We start from the raw sequence: 16,489 nt of genomic DNA on the forward strand, positions 1-16,489 counted from the left end.
GGTCTACTAGATATCACTATAAAACATACTTAGGATAGCTGCATCGAAGACGATAGATGCATAAGGCTTTTCATGCCGAAAACACGAGGGCGTTCCTTCTTGAACTCTTTTTCCGCCCAGCTTTTCTGCCTTCTTTAGACTCTCTCTCGCCTTAAGGCTGTCGAGGTTAACTTCTCGCCAGCCTGCTCTAAAGTCAGCAGATCTGTTCTTTTCATTTTTCCCCCGATTCTCCCTCGGCCTTGCACTTGGCAATCGCGGCTTCAGCATTCCTTCGGTCTCTCGCGCCTCATTCAGAGCCTTGCATCTATCGAGTGCCAGCCGGTCCACGCTACAAACCATGGCTTCCGACAGCTCAGACGACGATCTGCCTATTGCGAGGACAAATGGGCGTTGTGAGTCATCTCCAGTTTGCATCCTGGCTTTTTTTCCGTCTTTCTCTTCTCTCTCTTCTTCAGTTTTCAAACTCCCAGGATCGATCTATTCTCGGCACACGCGCGATTGCGCTGGCGCTTACGGTCGAGACACACCTCCATGTCGAATCGCGCGCAAGTAAGCATTGGCTACTGGCTAACCGTGGCATCAACTCTAGTGTCATCCTCGAAGATATCTCGCGCCCAAGACATCGCCTTGGATAAGTCCATGTCCAAGCCCTCTGGAATGGCAGGCTTGTCCATCCGAAATGGACCTGTTGAGAACGGCGAGATGGATATGGATTCGCCGTCTACCAACGGATCCAAGCGCAAGTCACGAGATTCGATCACCAAGGTTGACTACAAGGATGAGTCGGAAAGTGATGGGGAGCCTCTGGTAGGTGATGCCCTTGATAACTTTGATGGCGATATTGGTGTAAGCGCAGTCAGCTAACACTATGCGCTGTAGGCGAAACGACAACGATCCAAAAAGGTCCGGGAGTCGGATTCAGATGATGAGCCTATGGTGAAGGCCAGAGGGAAGAAACTGCCGCCGTCTTACAAAGAGACTGCGCTACCTGAGTCCTCTTCTGATGATCAGCCACTCGGTGTTAAGCTCGCTAAGAAAAAGGCTGACATCGAGAGGAAAGGTGAATTGGAGGCCAAAGCGATTCGTGCTAAGGAAGCAAAGGCAAAGGCGACATCGAAGAAGGCCGTGAAGAACGAATCAGATGACGACCTGCCTCTCGCGTCATCCAAAAAGCGACAATCAAATGGCACGACTGCAAAGAGAAAATCTACGGTCGTGAAGAAGGATGAATCTGACTCTGACGCTCCCATCTCCAAGAAGTCCAAGGCTGCCAGTGCCCCTGCCAAGGGGAAGAGAGCCTCTTCGGCAAAGGATACAAAGGATGTTAAGAAGGGCAAGGCCAAGTCTAAGGAACCCAGCGATGAAGATGAGGAAGAGGGATTCGAGTGGTGGAACGCGCCAAAGAAAGAAGATGACAGCATCAAGTGGAATACTCTTGAGCACAACGGAGTTCTCTTTGCGCCAGAATATCAACCTCTCCCAAAGAACGTCAAGATGTACTACGATGGAAAACCTGTAACCCTCAGTCCGGAAGCCGAAGAAGTCGCCACCTTCTGGGCGTCAATGATGACCGCTGCTTCCACTCATCACCTTGACAACCCTGTCTTCCGCAAAAACTTCTTCACCGATTTCTCTGATTTTATCAAGAAGCATGGCGCTAAAGACGCGAGTGGAAACAAGATTGACATCAAGAGCTTTGACTTGTGTGACTTCTCCAAGATTGCAGAATATTGGGCGGCAAGGAATGAGGCCAAGAAAGCTATGACCAAAGAGGAGAAGGCAGCTGCCAAGGCCGAAAAGGATGCACTCGAAGCTCCATATCTTTACTGTACGTGGGACGGAAGAAAGCAGAAAGTTGGCAACTTCCGAGTAGAACCTCCCAGCTTATTCCGTGGTCGAGGAGAGCATCCCAAGACTGGTAAAGTCAAGACTCGAGTTTTACCGGAGCAAATCACCATCAACATTGGCAAGGGTGCCAAAGTCCCAACTCCGCCAGCTGGACATAAGTGGAAGGCCGTCCAGCATGACCAGAAAGCGACATGGCTTGCCATGTGGCAGGAAAACATCAATGGCGCTTACAAGTATGTCATGCTTGGCGCTGCCAGTGATGTCAAGGGGCAGAGTGACTTTAAAAAGTTCGAGAAGGCTCGTGAGCTCAAGAAACACATTGACAAGATTCGCCGAGATTATACCAAAGATCTTAAGAGTGAGGTTATGGCGGATCGTCAAAGGGCTACAGCCATGTACCTGATTGACAAGCTTGCTCTCAGAGCTGGAAACGAGAAGGACACGGAAAACGAGGCCGATACTGTTGGCTGCTGCTCATTGAAATACGAGCATATCTCCCTGCAGCCCCCAGACCAAGTCACATTCGACTTTTTGGGTAAGGACAGTATCAGGTACAACGAGACGGCCCGCGTGGATCCCCAAGTTTTCAAAAACTTGAAGCTTTTCAAGAAGGCGCCGAAGACTGATGGCGATGACCTCTTTGATCGTCTTAACGTAAGTAACATGACATCCTATACGATCTAAACAACTAAAAATAAATCACTAACCAACTCCTAGACATCTCAACTGAACAAGCACTTGAACAGCTACATGACTGGACTGACGGCCAAGGTCTTTCGTACTTACAACGCGTCTCACACCATGTCCGAGCTTCTCAAGGAGCTGGGTAAGGACCCACGCTCTCGAGGAACTATTGCGGACAAAGTGAAGCTGTACAATGACTGCAATCGCAAGGTTGCCATTCTTTGTAACCACAAGCGAACTGTTGGCGCAGGCCACGAGCAGCAGATGCAAAAGCTTGGAGATCGCGTAAGCTCCTTTCCTCCCCCTTCTATATATATATATATATATATATATAACGAAGACAAGCTGCTAACTAGTTTTCAGATCAAGGGCCTCAGATACCAAAAATGGCGCACAAAGAAGATGATCCTTGACCTTGATTCAACTCAAAAGAAGAAGAAGGGCGCAGCTTATTTTGTGCGGGATGAAGATCTCGAGGATGAATGGGTCAAGGAGCATCAGGCTTTCTTGGTTGATGAACTCCGCACCAAGATCCAAAAGAAGTTTGAAAAGGACAACGAGAAGCTCAAGGCTAACAAGGAGCGAGTGATGCCTGAAAAGGAGCTTAAAGAACGCCTGGGGGCAGTTAAGGAGATGGAAGCCAGATTCAAGAAGGAGAATAAAACTGGCAAAGTCGAAGCCGAGGGCAGAGGCGCGTCAGTCGACAAATATCTGTCTGCTATTGAGAAGATAGATGAGCGTATCAGGGTCTTGGAGACTCAAGCCGAAGACCGTGATGGCAACAAAGAGGTTGCCCTGAGCACTTCGAAGATTGTAAGTGGAAGAAGATTGCAATCAAGGCAAAAGATACTAACAATGGACTGCAGAATTACATTGATCCTCGTCTGACGGTAGTGTTCTCGAAGAAATTCGATGTTCCTATCGAGAAATTCTTCTCCAAAACTCTGCGAGACAAGTTCCGATGGGCTATCAAGTCTGTCGAAGACGCAGAAGACTGGGAATTCTAAGCAGAATTCACAGAGACGAAGGCTTTCACGGTGCTCACTGTAAGAACATTAATTTCTTCTTTTGTTGCTTTTTGCTTTTTCCTTTCCTCTTTATTGAAGTCAATCTGCGGCCTCCACAAACAGAGGCATATATATATATATACAATATACATTTTACAGTAAAGGTCGCGGGCAATCTGCACCTTGAGGAATCCAGCCCAAATATCATTCAGATAGACGCGGCGCAGCAAACAGAGCACTTTTTTTTTTTTCCAAGTTTTTTTCATTCAACTGTATTTTCACGGCTCCCACGAGACATGGTACGATGGAGTTTATGAGGGGTGACGGCGAAAAAAAAGGAGAGATTCGAACATGGTCACACGCACACGGCGGGAAAATTGGGAGGAGGCTCGCACACGCACACACAAACGTGCTTATTTCGGGGTGTCTAGGGCGATGGACGGAGTCGTAAAGGGTAGAGAGATACGGTTGAGGGGGAAAGGGATGGGGCAGGTATAGGAGATAACGAGAAACATAGCGAGGAATCTAAGATAGCTTTGAGCTGGTATAGCTTGAGCCATGCCGTATTGCTTTAATTGATGATTTTACTTGATGTTTTTCTTTCCAAATTGTTAGATGTGAGATGGCCTTGGTGTTTGCTTCATTTCACGGTCAACGATTGTCGCATAATCAAAAGCGTTCAACGGGTGATGCAGGTTATCGGCTTCATTAGTATGTGAGCTAACGCCTGCCTATACACTTGGAGTATATACAAAGATTTGATATCAAAACAGCATAATGCGACTGCCAACTTGACCATCGTTCTCTTCATGCTCATGCCATCTATAGTGAGTATCCAAAAGCTATGTATGCCGTGATATAACGCCCTAGTAAAATGCAATCCCCGTGTGGAGCACTATTCCTCTTGTTTCTTTTGCCATTTTATAAACCCCAATCAGCGTCTTCTTCCCCAATATATACATATATTCCCACCATTCATTATGCATCATCAGCCATTAAAACCGCTATTGGTTTGTTCGTGCACTCGTCATTATATTCTTACAGCAAGTGCCAGCGCACCCATGGCCACGTGGCCCAGCACAACCATCAGCAGCGACGGTATAGGCACACCCAAAGCTGTGCCAGCGTTGTCACGCGCAATCCTGCCATTGGGATTGATGTGCCATCCACTAGGGATGCTCCCCCCCCTGTAGCAGATACACCATCAAGCCAGGGGAAGTCAGTCTGGGTGGCAGTAGCTGGGCTTTTATCCGTGCCGATGCCGCCCACGGGGATGGAAAGGACAATCGACGGGGAGCTATCAGGCGTGCTGGCTGTGGCTGTGGCAGTGAGGTCACTCTCGCCGTTTGCATTGCCATTAACTTTGCCGCCGACAGCTTGAATCGACTGCCACGAGCCAGAATTGTTGCTGTAGACATATTGCTTGCCCGTCGAGTAGTCTGTGATGCTGATGCTCTGTACCATCATGGTAAAAGGGCCTTTGCTGAAGTCAGTAGGCCCCTCGGCCCATTTGACAGTGCCTGGGGCATTGGTGGCTGGATCACCACCGGCCCAGGAACCGAACTTGACCTGCATCGGTGTCTGCGGGTATTGGTTCGATTCAGCATCAGCCACGGTCAGAGTGCGCAACACAGAATCGCCCGCCTGCCAAACAATCCTGTCTTGGGTCCAGTCCACCGTATACTTGATCCAGTTTGCCTGGGTGCCCGAGACGGTGTGGAACTCTCCACGGTTGTAGGATGTGGTTTGGCCCTTGCCAAAGTAGTTGGACTGCATCTGGTCTGGCTCAGCCCCAAGCCACTCCATATCAATCTCATCAAGGTCATCCGACTGTAACACCACCGATGAGACAATACCGGCACCAGGGGCAGCTTTCATAGTGACTTCCACCCGGCCAAACATGATGTAAAACACGGAAGTGAGCTGTGGAGCATCGCCACCACTTGCAACGGTGAACGAGGCCCCGTTGCTGTTGTATGTTGGCGCCCCAGATGCAGCGAATGAGTTGACGCCGCCCTTGGTAAAGTCAACGTTGATGCTCATGCCCAGAGCCGTGTCCGCGGGACATGAGCCTGCCCAGCCGCAAAGACATCTCAGTTAGAATCAAAACTGAGTCAACTGTCGGGATCGATCAACTCACTGGTCAATGGATTGCACCGGCTATAGGTCTGTGCCAGAACCGCTCCCGGCAGCGCCAATGCAGCTGCAGCCGCGCAGGCAAAGCTCGCCGCTCGTCTCATGGCTGCAAGGAGTGCCAGGAAAGTGACGGGTCGAAAGCAGGAACAAAAGCAGCAAAGGATAGTCCCTGCAAGCGATGCAGCCTCGTGCAGCCTGTGTGGCAGAAGGACTGGGCTAGTGCCACGCAAGGGCGAGGCCCGATAAGATAGTGCAAGCAAGCAAGCAGGCAGGCAGAAAGAGAAGCGAGAAATAAAACCGCTAGGTATTCGTGCTTGCACGTAATAGGAGCCGATGCTGCGTGATGCTGCTATCTGTTGCTTCCAATATGTACGTGCGTGTACGTACTCCCCAGCTGGTCCAAAGTAAAGCGCGCACAAAAAAAGCAAAAAAGGATATGCAAGGAGACTCAGACTATGCCTCTCAGCATTCCAGTCTCAGAACGGCTTCAAAACGAGAGGGAAATGGGGGAAAAAAAGATGTGAAGCAACGCAAAGCTGGGAGCTGCGATGCAGTAAAACCAACCAGAATAAACAAATGGCTGGTTATAAGCGGGGGCGCCTTGCACCTTCCCAGCCACTCGAGTTGCCAAACGTCTTCGTCATCGAGGCCAACTTCCAAGGCAGGCTCGTATCAAATTAACGCTACTTCTGGAGTAGTTGCCGTGTGCTTGTTTCCTGCTTTGCTTTTTTTCTCAGGTCTCTTTCCTTGCCTATGTTTCTTTTGGCCCTCGCCGGTTCTCGCACAAGACGTGTGTGGAAACTGGGCAGTTCCTCCCTCGCATCAACGACCCACCGCCTTCTCTCAATTTTCACGTCCAACGCAGTGCCATTTCTCTTATTAACCGAATCATATGCTTTCCCGCTTTGGCATTTCTGCCTTTTCCTCATTCTCTGCATAATGCATATGCAGCCGTCGTTAGTGACTTTTTTTTTCTCGCAGTCTTTCCCTAGACTATGGGGAAAGAGAGCATCTTCTTCATCTCCCAGCGTGCATTGGCGGTCAACCACTCATGCGCTGGCGTCTGGAGTGACAGCTGTCCGACGTACCCAGCACCATTAATGCGGGTGGTTGGGACTTGACGCAGTAGCATGGCCGGCCCCTCCAGCCGCGTCCCGATTGGGTGTCGCTGCTTGAGGCCCAAAAGCGGGCCCCGGAGCCGAAGCGCAGAATCTCGGTGAGGGCAGCTCGCCGGCCTCCCGGCCTACCCTACAGGCCTTATATGGAGCTGCAGTACATGCTGGAGTCCATTGGGCTTCTGACGTGGCGGCCGAAGGTGGAGGAGCGCCGGCAGCATCGTACGGGACATGCGGTGAAGGCCCGTCCATTGTGCCGTTTACCAGCGGCGGACTGGTGCTAGGAAGCATGCCGTTGCGGTTTGACAGCCCCAGTTGTGACGTGGTGCTCCTCTGAAGGCTTCTAACTTGCTCAAGCCTGTGGGAATAGCAGCACTAGCAGGCAGTTGCGTTCCCATAGCCATGATGCTTGATACCTTACTGTAGCATACAAGGACACTATCGACATGGCCAATATCATATCACATCACACACCCCGCGGGCTCACTCCCCAAGCGCAGGGAACGGGCCCTTGCAGCCTCCAGGACACAGCATTTCAAGTCTACCTGCAGTGCGCCGGGGCATGAACTAGACAGCAGCGTATCCATCATGAATATCAAGATTGTGACAGAGCCTAATACCCGTATAGTATGTAACTCACCAGCTATGCTAGTACCGTACAGTAGGTCTGGACGCTGTGGTGTCGTGTAGGGAGCATTGTGGCGGCTCCGCAGACCGCCTGGACCCCTCCTTGAGTAAAGGTAGGGTCCAAGTTGCCGCATCGCCAATCAGCTAACAGCAGCGCCACTGGCTCCCAGCTCGTATCAGTCAATTGATAGAGTTTCCCTTATCAATGGCATAGGGAAGACAGCCCGGTGGCTTCTCGTCAAATTAGACACAACGCACGGGTCGCTAGCCAATGTGACAGTTGTACGCAGCATGTACTGTAGTAGCACTAGGTAATGGAGAAACAGGATAATCACACAACGGTTAGGCCGTTGGTAGATGCAGGAAAAAGCACGGCGTTGTTTCGGGCTTCAACTAACCCAGACGAGAGATCCAGTCTTAGCAGATGAGACTGAGCAACACTCACAATCATCTCCATAATACCGCCCACCCATTGACTCTTCCCGAGCCGAGACAAGACACACGCCGGCTTGATCATGCACGTTGCATCTATGTAAGTCTCTCGGCAGGAATGCATGCCGGTCTCGGTTTTAGTAGCCAATTGCTGATGCCGTTCCCCGACATGAGAGTGGCAAAAAAAAAAAAGCAAAGAAAAGAAAAAAGTGACTTCTCAAGCTGGCACTGCATTGGCCTAATGCGTGGGCAAAAAGGGCAGTCAGTCGTAAGACACAACGGCAAGCTAGCGCAGCAAATCGCAAGCCATGATCACGATCTGTCCCTCTCTCTCACATCTGATAACCCTCCAACCCAGAAACCAGGCAAAAATCACACTTGTCTCATCATGTTAGACAGATGCTTCCATGGCCGTGGATCGTGCGTAACAGCAAAAGAGAGAGGTGACTGGTCTGATTAGCAGAGGTACCGGTAATGAGAAGGCACATCCACCATCAATACACGTCTGGTGGACTTCAATGTCACATATGGCTGTTGCAGCCGTCTTGCCAAGCCTGGTAGGATATCAATCAGGTGTCCGAGCTTATTTCCCGCTTACTCCAGCAGAGATGCAGCTGGCTAATTCTTTCGTTCCTTTTTTTCTCTCGTTATTCCAAGCCGACTGATGGGATGCCACTTGGCTAATCTTCTCGTCCTACTAGGCCATCAGGGTGCTTGACCCATCTAATAGGTCTTTACTCTGCAAGGTTTTTACCGCGAGAGCCGGAACTTTTTTTTCATAGAAAAAGAAAAAAGAAAAACAGAGTGAGTGAATATGCAACAAGCTGCAGCTCGCAGTGTCACATTGGGTCCAAAGGCAACAAAATTGCAACTGCATCCTTCCTTCTGCGGGCAGCTCGTACATTGGCTCAATTTCCTTTCCCACCCTCTGTGATCCGCATTTTCTTGTGGCACCGACCAGACTCGCGCTTTGATACGGGAAGAGTTAAAAACGGAAACAAACCATAACGCCACCCGAGCTGTAAGGAGATTTGGTTTTTTCTTAAAAAAAGAAAAGTGAGAGAGAAAGATTGCAAAGGGGGCCACTAGACATGTCAGAAGTCAGAAGTTGAGCTTCTTAGCCTGCTTTAGCTTAGACCTCCAAGAGCTTTGCTCATGTCTCAGCTGTTGGTGCGCTATATCGCTATACTGTACGGAGCAACGCACTCCATATTGATGACATGTCGGACTAAATGACGCGCGCCACTTCCTCGTGGGCACAGGGCAAAAAACCACGAGCAAAAAAGCAAAGAATGGTGGTGATGTGCATCATACTTCGTAATTCCCGGTGGCTCATGTCTGTTGGCCGATCCGCCAGGCACTAGTCGAAGCCAATATCGCAGCGCAGAACATCATCGCTATCGTCATCACTACACTGGGACGTTCTGTATGTGGTGCAGAGCCACAGTCTGCAATTGCTATCACAATCTTCACAGCTCACGGAGTGCTGTCGCCACCGGGCTCCCGTCATGGTCATCGTCCGTAGTCCGGTCCGTGCTCGTATTGATGCTCTGTGCCATCACACAATTACACGCGGATATCGGTAATTGTCTGTGAATGGCGCAGCAATATTCTCGGCGAGAGACCATCTAGGGACTCGTGCGCACAGCTATTGCTTTTTCTTCTCTCCGTCCGGGTTGGCTGGAGCCACTCGGCTGCGCTGCCGCGCCGGCGCTTTTGAAATGAATAACCCACACAGCGTACGCCACTGAGTGAGGCGAAAAAAGGAAGAGAGAGAAAAAAAAAAAACCATGACTTGACTAGGAATTCCATCAGCAATTCGTTCCGTAGCGATATTATCTGTGTAATTAGAGAACCACCAAACCGTTGGCTAATGGTCTCACACATAACACTTGTATGGGGACACAAGTTAGCATGTAGGTATAAGCCTCAATATATCTGGAGATCCACCGTTTAATACTACCTGAAGTAGCAAATTTTAAAGTATTGCTAATTTCCACACAGTACCCCGTCCGAAAAGATGAAAATAGAATATTGTGACGTCTGTTAAGTGGACATTCGCTTGATTTAATTCACCTGAGCGTTTCTATTTTTAATAGAAAAATTGAAATGACACCGATGAAACACTGATGTCCGCAGGTATATGAGGCCAATATGACATATCGCAGTGGCTAGAGTGAGTCCTCCGTATTGTACGGCGTAGCTGTAGCAAGATTTCATCAACAAGTGTAGCTCGTAGCAGCCCGTAGCAGCCCGTAGCCCGTGGCAATAGCTCAAGCAATTCGATTGATCGTTGCATGAACCCTCCTAGCTTGTTGCCCGCCCATCCGTCCGTAGTTCTAAATTGCTGCTCACAGACCGCATCCCGCACTCTGCATTCAACGGCTCTAGCTGCTTGATCTTGTCAAGCCATGCCGCATGGTGCTGTGTGTGTAGGCGGCTCATGTACCCTGCAGTCCCGTGGCAAGAAGGCAAACTAGCGCGTTGTAGTGACAATAGTGATACACGGAATACCCCGTTGACAGCAACTCGTAGCAGCATAACGAGCTTTCCAGAGGTAGTTTATGCGCTCTCAAACGGTAGTAGGGTAGCATCCATCGAATGACTGCCGGCAGATGATGGGGCGGTTGAGCCTTTGCTAGCGAAACGGCCTAACCCAGCCGCTCACATCCGCGCAACACTAAATGGTAGGCCTAGATAGTCACCAGTATAGCAAAGCGCAAAGTCGACCGATAGCGGCTGTTCTATCTGGCGCCACTTTGACTGCCGCGGAATCGCTAAATCGGAATTGTTGGACGAGTAGGTATTTCGCTGCCTTCCGCAGAAAACTTCCGTGGGCATATCTGGAATCGCCGACGCAGCAGGCGCGATATTGAGCTGAGGCCGGGCATGGATACAGAAATGGATACGCCATACCGCCGTACGAGCTGCCAGCACCACCCGGGACCTTCGGTTGCTGTGCCCTTGTAGGACCTGCCATCGTGAGGACGAAGACCTGGGAAGATTGGCTATGGAAGGTCGAATTGTGGACCATGAAACCTTCCAGAAGCTCCATGGGCTTGGGTTGCGGAATGCCCAATTGGCCATCCTAAGCCCATGCTGGAATAAGTCGTACCTGCGCTAGCCCGGGGGATGCCCTGGCTAGCCTTTTGCCAGCAATGCCTCTCTCCACTGGGCTCTTAACATGGCACAGCGAGTTGATTTACCATGGTCGCGGTAGCGGGTCGGCCATAGGCATTGAGCAGCCGAAGCATTGAGCCCTTTTTGCCGTTCCAAGCAATGGACCCTTCTCCCCGTAGTGCCGGCATGAAGTGTTGATATGCCGTCAAGAACAGAACAATGCGGCCTTTCAAGATGAGGCACGCTGAAACATATGGCAAAGGCGAAACAAAGATGGGCAATGGCTCGGAACAAGCCCAAGCCGTGAAAATCACCCGTGCCGCATCCATTGTTATGCCCGGAGCGGGGAAGCCTGCCTGAACGTCTCTTCTTTGGCAATAGCACTACTGGGCATCATCCAGTAGCAGTTCGTGTAGAGCAGGTAGGTAATCCCTACTAGTAGCAGCACCTGCTTGCAAGCAAAGAATGGTGTTGGTCGTCTCTCTCGGCTCACACAGGGAATAACGAAGGACGGATAGAAGACTGGCGTTGTTCTTCCAGTGGACCGTTGGGCACACAATTTGCCATGGTGCCGTTGCCATGGCCAAGCAGAAATCCGGGGAGCGGGTAGACCGCTAGGGTCCGGTGGCAAGGGCCAATTGATCCCGGTCCGCCAGGCCACTATGGTATCAGAGCGAGATGCTGGCCACACGGCTGCGAATCCGGGCCGCTGCTAGTCTTTGCGCATTGTGCAGTGAGCTTTGTCTTCCAGGGCCCTGGTCGTTTTGATCTCAGAGATTAGGTCCTGACTCGTCCGCATCCGTCAAAGTCACTTGACATTGGCCCTTGAATTCGACGGTGTAAAAAGCGGTGGCAAATATCGACTCAACTTCCCTTTCCCGCCTCTGGGCGAGCAATTGCTTGCCAGGATGCATCACCGGCTGTGAGCTCCGTACTCCGTAGTTTGATATGATAGTTCCTGGGCTTGCAGGCGCCAAATGGAGTAGATGGACTCCATGAGTTATCTCGATTTGCCGACCATGTCAGTGCTTCTGGCCATCGCCGCTGGCTTGCCTCCTCCTATCAAGGTGAGGACGGACCATCGAGCCTTTTTTTTTTTTTCCATTCGAATTTTCTTCTTTGCGTGGCGCGGTGTTGGCTCGGCGTAGATGATGATGATGATGCTTGTGCGCTAATTTGACTAGATTCCGTAAGCTACCCCAAAAGGAAGTAGCGGTGGACAATTCTGAGACAGCAGAGAAAACAATAACAGGAACTGCAAAGGCGCAAACCAACGGTGAAAGACACAACCTGCAGAATGCTTGCAGCAAGAAAACTGCCTCGAGGTGGGCAGATTGCTGGCAGTATCCAGTTAGACTACTATCCGCAATAAGCAAGCTGCAGAGGCGGCCCAACCAGAGCATGACTTGTACAGGCAGGTATAGTGGCGAGCAGCCAACTTGGGCAGCGCGGATTGGCCTGAGCTGCTGCCAATAGAAGCCCGTAGTGTCCCAAGTAGTGCAGCTCCCCATGTCGGCTCAGAAGGTCGACTACGACTCTTCTAGGGCTCTCGCTCGAGTCCGGGGACGCTGTCGCAGGCATCCGTAAACCAGTGACCGGTGCCACAGGCTGCCGGGGGTCGTCCGAGTCAAGAAGACCGCCTCGTCTATACTGGAAAGATGCAGCAGTTGTCGTACCCTTGCCCTACCCAGTGCCAGCCAGGCTGTCTGAGAGCGCCGGTGTGTGCTAGCAGTGCGATCTGTCGTCTGCAGATGCCAGAGACACCTCGCCTAGCTAGCAAGGATGTTGCCGAAATCTTTTGTCTCTCTTCCAGGCGGTGGACGCTGCCGGTTCCGCGAGCAGTAGTGCTTGGCATTCTTTTTGCCTCTCTTTGGCGAAGCGGCGAAAAAAGAAAAAAAAAAAAAAAAAAAGCTTTTCTCGCGCAGCCTGTCAAGCACCACCATCCTGGTTTCTGGCGGTGTCGGTCGGGATCCCCCTCCCCTCTCGGCTGCCAATTGAGCGCAGCATGTGCAAATACAATCTTCAGAGCTTCAGAGCGACGAATAGTCGGTGGCCATGCAGACGGCGGACGAGGATCGGTGGAGAAAGAAAAATTATCGGGCGCGCTGCGGCTTTGCTGGCTGGTTCATCTCGTTCTTTTGTAGCTCGTGTCGCTCTACAAACCTGGGCTATTGCCTTAGTCAACCCAGGTTTGCGGAGGCGGGTAGTGACGCCTCGCTGCAGCGGCCCTCTGCTTCTGCTGTGCTCTGGGCGAACAAGGCGACGAGCTGACGACGGTTACCTGGAGCAGCTTCAGACGGGTCGAGGGCAGGTGGAGAGAGAAGCGTCGGTGCTAGGCCAGGCTGGGGACGACGGAAGGTGATGATGCATCGTGCATTGCACAAGGTCCCAGTAGCCTCTTGTGCTAGCATGCGGTGTACAAGCAGGACGGATTGGCACAAGCGCGAATGCGCGAGTGAGGTGGCAGCTCCAGGTACCTGCCGGGGGGGGGAGGGGGGCGAAGAAGACCAGGCGGAACGAGCCCTGAGCAGCTGTGGGCGGTACCTGCATACGGCGGGCTCCAGTGGCCGCATTGGTTCCTGCATGGCTGCGTCTGCAGCGCAGTGGCGGTCTCTGCTTGTGGGGACGCGCCAGGCTGATGCAGTGGCCAGGCGGTGGGGGACGCCGGCCAGTCACAGCGCCGGATTGTGCATGCGCGGGCGATGAAGCGTGCACTTCGTATGCTGCGATTAATGACCCCGGGCATGGGCATACATAATTTGCATGCTTGCTTTGTCGGTCAACCCAATGCTGGCCGGCCACTTACTCGCACTCCCACACGCATGCTGTGCTGTACAGTACAGTACAGTACAGTAGGTATGCGTCTCCATTCATCACATCATGGTTAATTATTGAGTGCGGCCAACGGAGCCGGCTAATTAATTGCTCGCACAAACGTCGTCTGTTGGTTGCCCGGGGTCACAGTTGTCGGCACAATGTCGGTACGGGGCGGAGCGCCGCCTCTTTAATTTAGCAACACGGGGCCTAGCACCGTCTTGGGCATAGCAGCGCCGTCGACGGCCAACGGCGCAGAGACGGCGAGTGATAGTGGCAGCACTTGGGACGATCCATTTGCTCTTGCGGTGCCTGATTGTTTGATGTGATTGCCTGTTCCGGCTAGCAAATCAATTTGACGGACGGCGCTTGCGCCAGGCGCATGTTCCCCCAGTGTTCTTCAATGTCCCGTTTCGTCCGCACGTGCTATCCGCGTCCAGCGGGTGGAGGATCATCCCATAATTGCACATCATGCGCACTTGGAGCTTCTGCCGGAGCATTCGCTTATTCTAGCGTGTCGGTGAAGGCCAGAAAATACAGGATGAGAGAAATACATACTATGTACAATGGATTGATGGATGATGGAACAAGGGCCCTTCGTATTACACGCTGCTACCATTACGGTGTACCAAGTGCTGCTGTGCACAGCAATGGCCCGGGCCTGCCGCTGCCAGGGCCCGACGTTGAAGTGGATTTGCCCGAAAGTCCACGCAATGCGGTATATCGATAAGGAACAAAAACAAGAGATTGCCTTGGACGGGAAAAAAAGACGCCTCTCTGCTGCTTTGTGCAAGGTTCAAGGGTCCGTGCACTTTGTTCATGCACTTCTTCCCTTCTCGACTCGTTATGCAGCACTAGAGTTTCAGATTAGTCTGCGCAGCCAATAGGACCGCAGCCACCGTTCCAGCATATGGCGTAGTAGGTCCGTTATACTGTACGTTAGCGACGGCGGCAGCCAATGCTGGCATCGTGCGTGTGATAATCGGCGGATGCTGCAGGCGCAAGATTCCTGCTGGGCCTTGCTTGTGTGTGTACGGAGCATTGCAGGCACCGTCGCCAAACGTCAAGCCACTGACACCGCTCGACGGCACCGACGTGACGGCTCGGACTGGATGAAACCCTCTGCATGCGGGACGAGCCTGTAAATCACATCACACACGCACTCTCTCTGCACGCACATGAGTATCAGTGCTTCCCGCTTGATTCTGATAGGGCCATTTTGGGCATGGGGAAATTGGATGTTGTGATAACACTTGACTTGTAGTCTAGTATCCGTTGATAGAGCCAGATGCTCGCGCAGCACATGTGCTCTCTTTCGATAAGAGGTACCCCAGAGCAATTAGCATCGGCTCAATCATCTCAGGCTGGCTTCGGCCTATAGGGTCCCATCGTTTCTCCAACAGCTACCTGGCGATACCACCTCTTTTTTGCCTCTTTTGTCCAGACTAGCGGAGCCGACTTATATACTATCGCCATCTAGGTGTCTTAGCAAACTGCCATAGTCCTTCCAAGACAAGACTAACAGCACGCCACCAATAAACGAGTGATTGTACCTGCTAGTCCGCAGTGCTACCGCTGCATGCAAACAGGCAGCCTCTTTATTTTCCCCAGCTGCACGGTGATGGACCCCAATGGCTCTCTGGCTAATGCAATATGGCCCGAATGGACCAGGACGAAGCACAAGTCGACAAGCGGTTGAAAATTGAAACAGCCTCCCACCCATCTTTCGACACACCGTTTGATGTCGCCAAAGTGGCGGCCATGCAGGCTGTTTGTCTGGCAATAGTACGGAGGAATGGCTGCATGCCACAGCCTATCGGACGGCTGCCAGGGCTCGCTTAATCATGTACGTACACCGTCAAAAGGGAAAAAGTGGAAATCCCTAACATCCCGGCAACCACCCATCACTGTAATTGCGGTGACAGCTGCATGTATTCTTTTGGATTTGTTTCCATAAACGTGGAAGCACGTGCAAAAGTATTCTACGACGCTCTTCATCGCCATTGTTGGTTGGGATGAGGAGAAGGCAGTTACATGAACGCTAGGGCACGCCAGCGCAGAAAGATCGCCCTGGGCAACAGAGCCATTCCCACTCTTTTCCGCAATCGACAAGACTTGCTATGACTCGCCTCAGCAGCCCTCACGGCCGATGGTGAAACTGGCGGTTTGCTGTGCCGGGGAAAAGCCACCGCCCACCGACTTGGAGTCCAAGTGGCTGGCTCCGCACGGAGTACAGTTAGCTTCAAATGCCTTCCAGTAGCCTTTAGCGGGCCGGAGAACCCACCGGCGAGTCGACGGCCGTGGCTCGATTCTCAGCCCAGGCGATGGGGGGGGGCCTGGAGCCTCAATGGGGCAATTTTGCGGGAACGCGCGGGGCCACCAGGCGATAGCGAGCGCGGTTCTACGTTTGGCTGTCCCGGAGAGGGAGGAGGTTGGATGGAATGGAAGCTTTGCTGGAATCTTTTGGCACGAGGCGGTATACATACATGTGCCAACACATAGGCGACTACGGCAGAGAGGGGAGGGGTTTAGCATGGGTTGTGGTTGTTGTCCATGCAGCAGGAGAGACAATAGAGCATACGCAGCAAAGGGGACGAAGAGAGTCGATGGGAGCGAAAAGGGACAAGAGAAAAGAGAGGGCAATGCAAATACGGATATTTTACTGTATAGTTTCTGCGGGAAGGGGGTGCATCTTGCTTGGCTGCA

General features: G+C 51.9%; 4 protein-coding genes across 4 annotated transcripts; 1 reads left to right on the plus strand and 3 right to left on the minus strand.

Annotated features, from left to right (window-relative positions):
* The first annotated feature begins 74 nt into the window (after positions 1-74).
* On the plus strand, positions 75-4,130 carry TrAtP1_004174 (uncharacterized protein). The gene is made up of 6 exons (XM_014083781.2): positions 75-392; positions 590-807; positions 880-2,502; positions 2,566-2,817; positions 2,896-3,345; positions 3,399-4,130. The coding sequence occupies exons 1-6, from the start codon at positions 338-340 to the stop codon at positions 3,537-3,539; spliced, it is 2,739 nt and encodes a 912-aa protein (XP_013939256.1). The 5' UTR covers positions 75-337; the 3' UTR covers positions 3,540-4,130.
* Positions 4,131-4,241: 111 nt separating this feature from the next.
* TrAtP1_004175 (uncharacterized protein) lies at positions 4,242-6,830 on the minus strand. Its single transcript, XM_014083782.2, has 2 exons — positions 5,680-6,830; positions 4,242-5,611 (listed from the first exon to the last, which is right to left on the minus strand). The coding sequence occupies exons 1-2, from the start codon at positions 5,777-5,779 to the stop codon at positions 4,626-4,628; spliced, it is 1,086 nt and encodes a 361-aa protein (XP_013939257.2). The 5' UTR covers positions 5,780-6,830; the 3' UTR covers positions 4,242-4,625.
* TrAtP1_004176 (uncharacterized protein) lies at positions 6,773-7,042 on the minus strand (the record flags this gene model as incomplete). Its single annotated transcript, XM_014084989.2, has 1 exon — positions 6,773-7,042. One exon carries the CDS (start codon positions 7,040-7,042, stop codon positions 6,773-6,775), a length of 270 nt encoding a protein of 89 aa, XP_013940464.2.
* A 5,536-nt stretch (positions 7,043-12,578) lies between these two features.
* On the minus strand, positions 12,579-13,380 carry TrAtP1_004177 (uncharacterized protein; the record flags this gene model as incomplete). The annotated part of the gene is made up of 1 exon (XM_066112195.1): positions 12,579-13,380. The coding sequence occupies one exon, from the start codon at positions 13,378-13,380 to the stop codon at positions 13,150-13,152; it is 231 nt and encodes a 76-aa protein (XP_065968278.1). The 3' UTR covers positions 12,579-13,149.
* Between the last annotated feature and the right edge of the window lie 3,109 nt (positions 13,381-16,489).

Source organism: Trichoderma atroviride, chromosome 2 (genome assembly GCF_020647795.1).
Source record: "Trichoderma atroviride chromosome 2, complete sequence".
In the NCBI taxonomy this organism is placed as follows: Eukaryota; Fungi; Ascomycota; class Sordariomycetes; order Hypocreales; family Hypocreaceae; genus Trichoderma; species Trichoderma atroviride.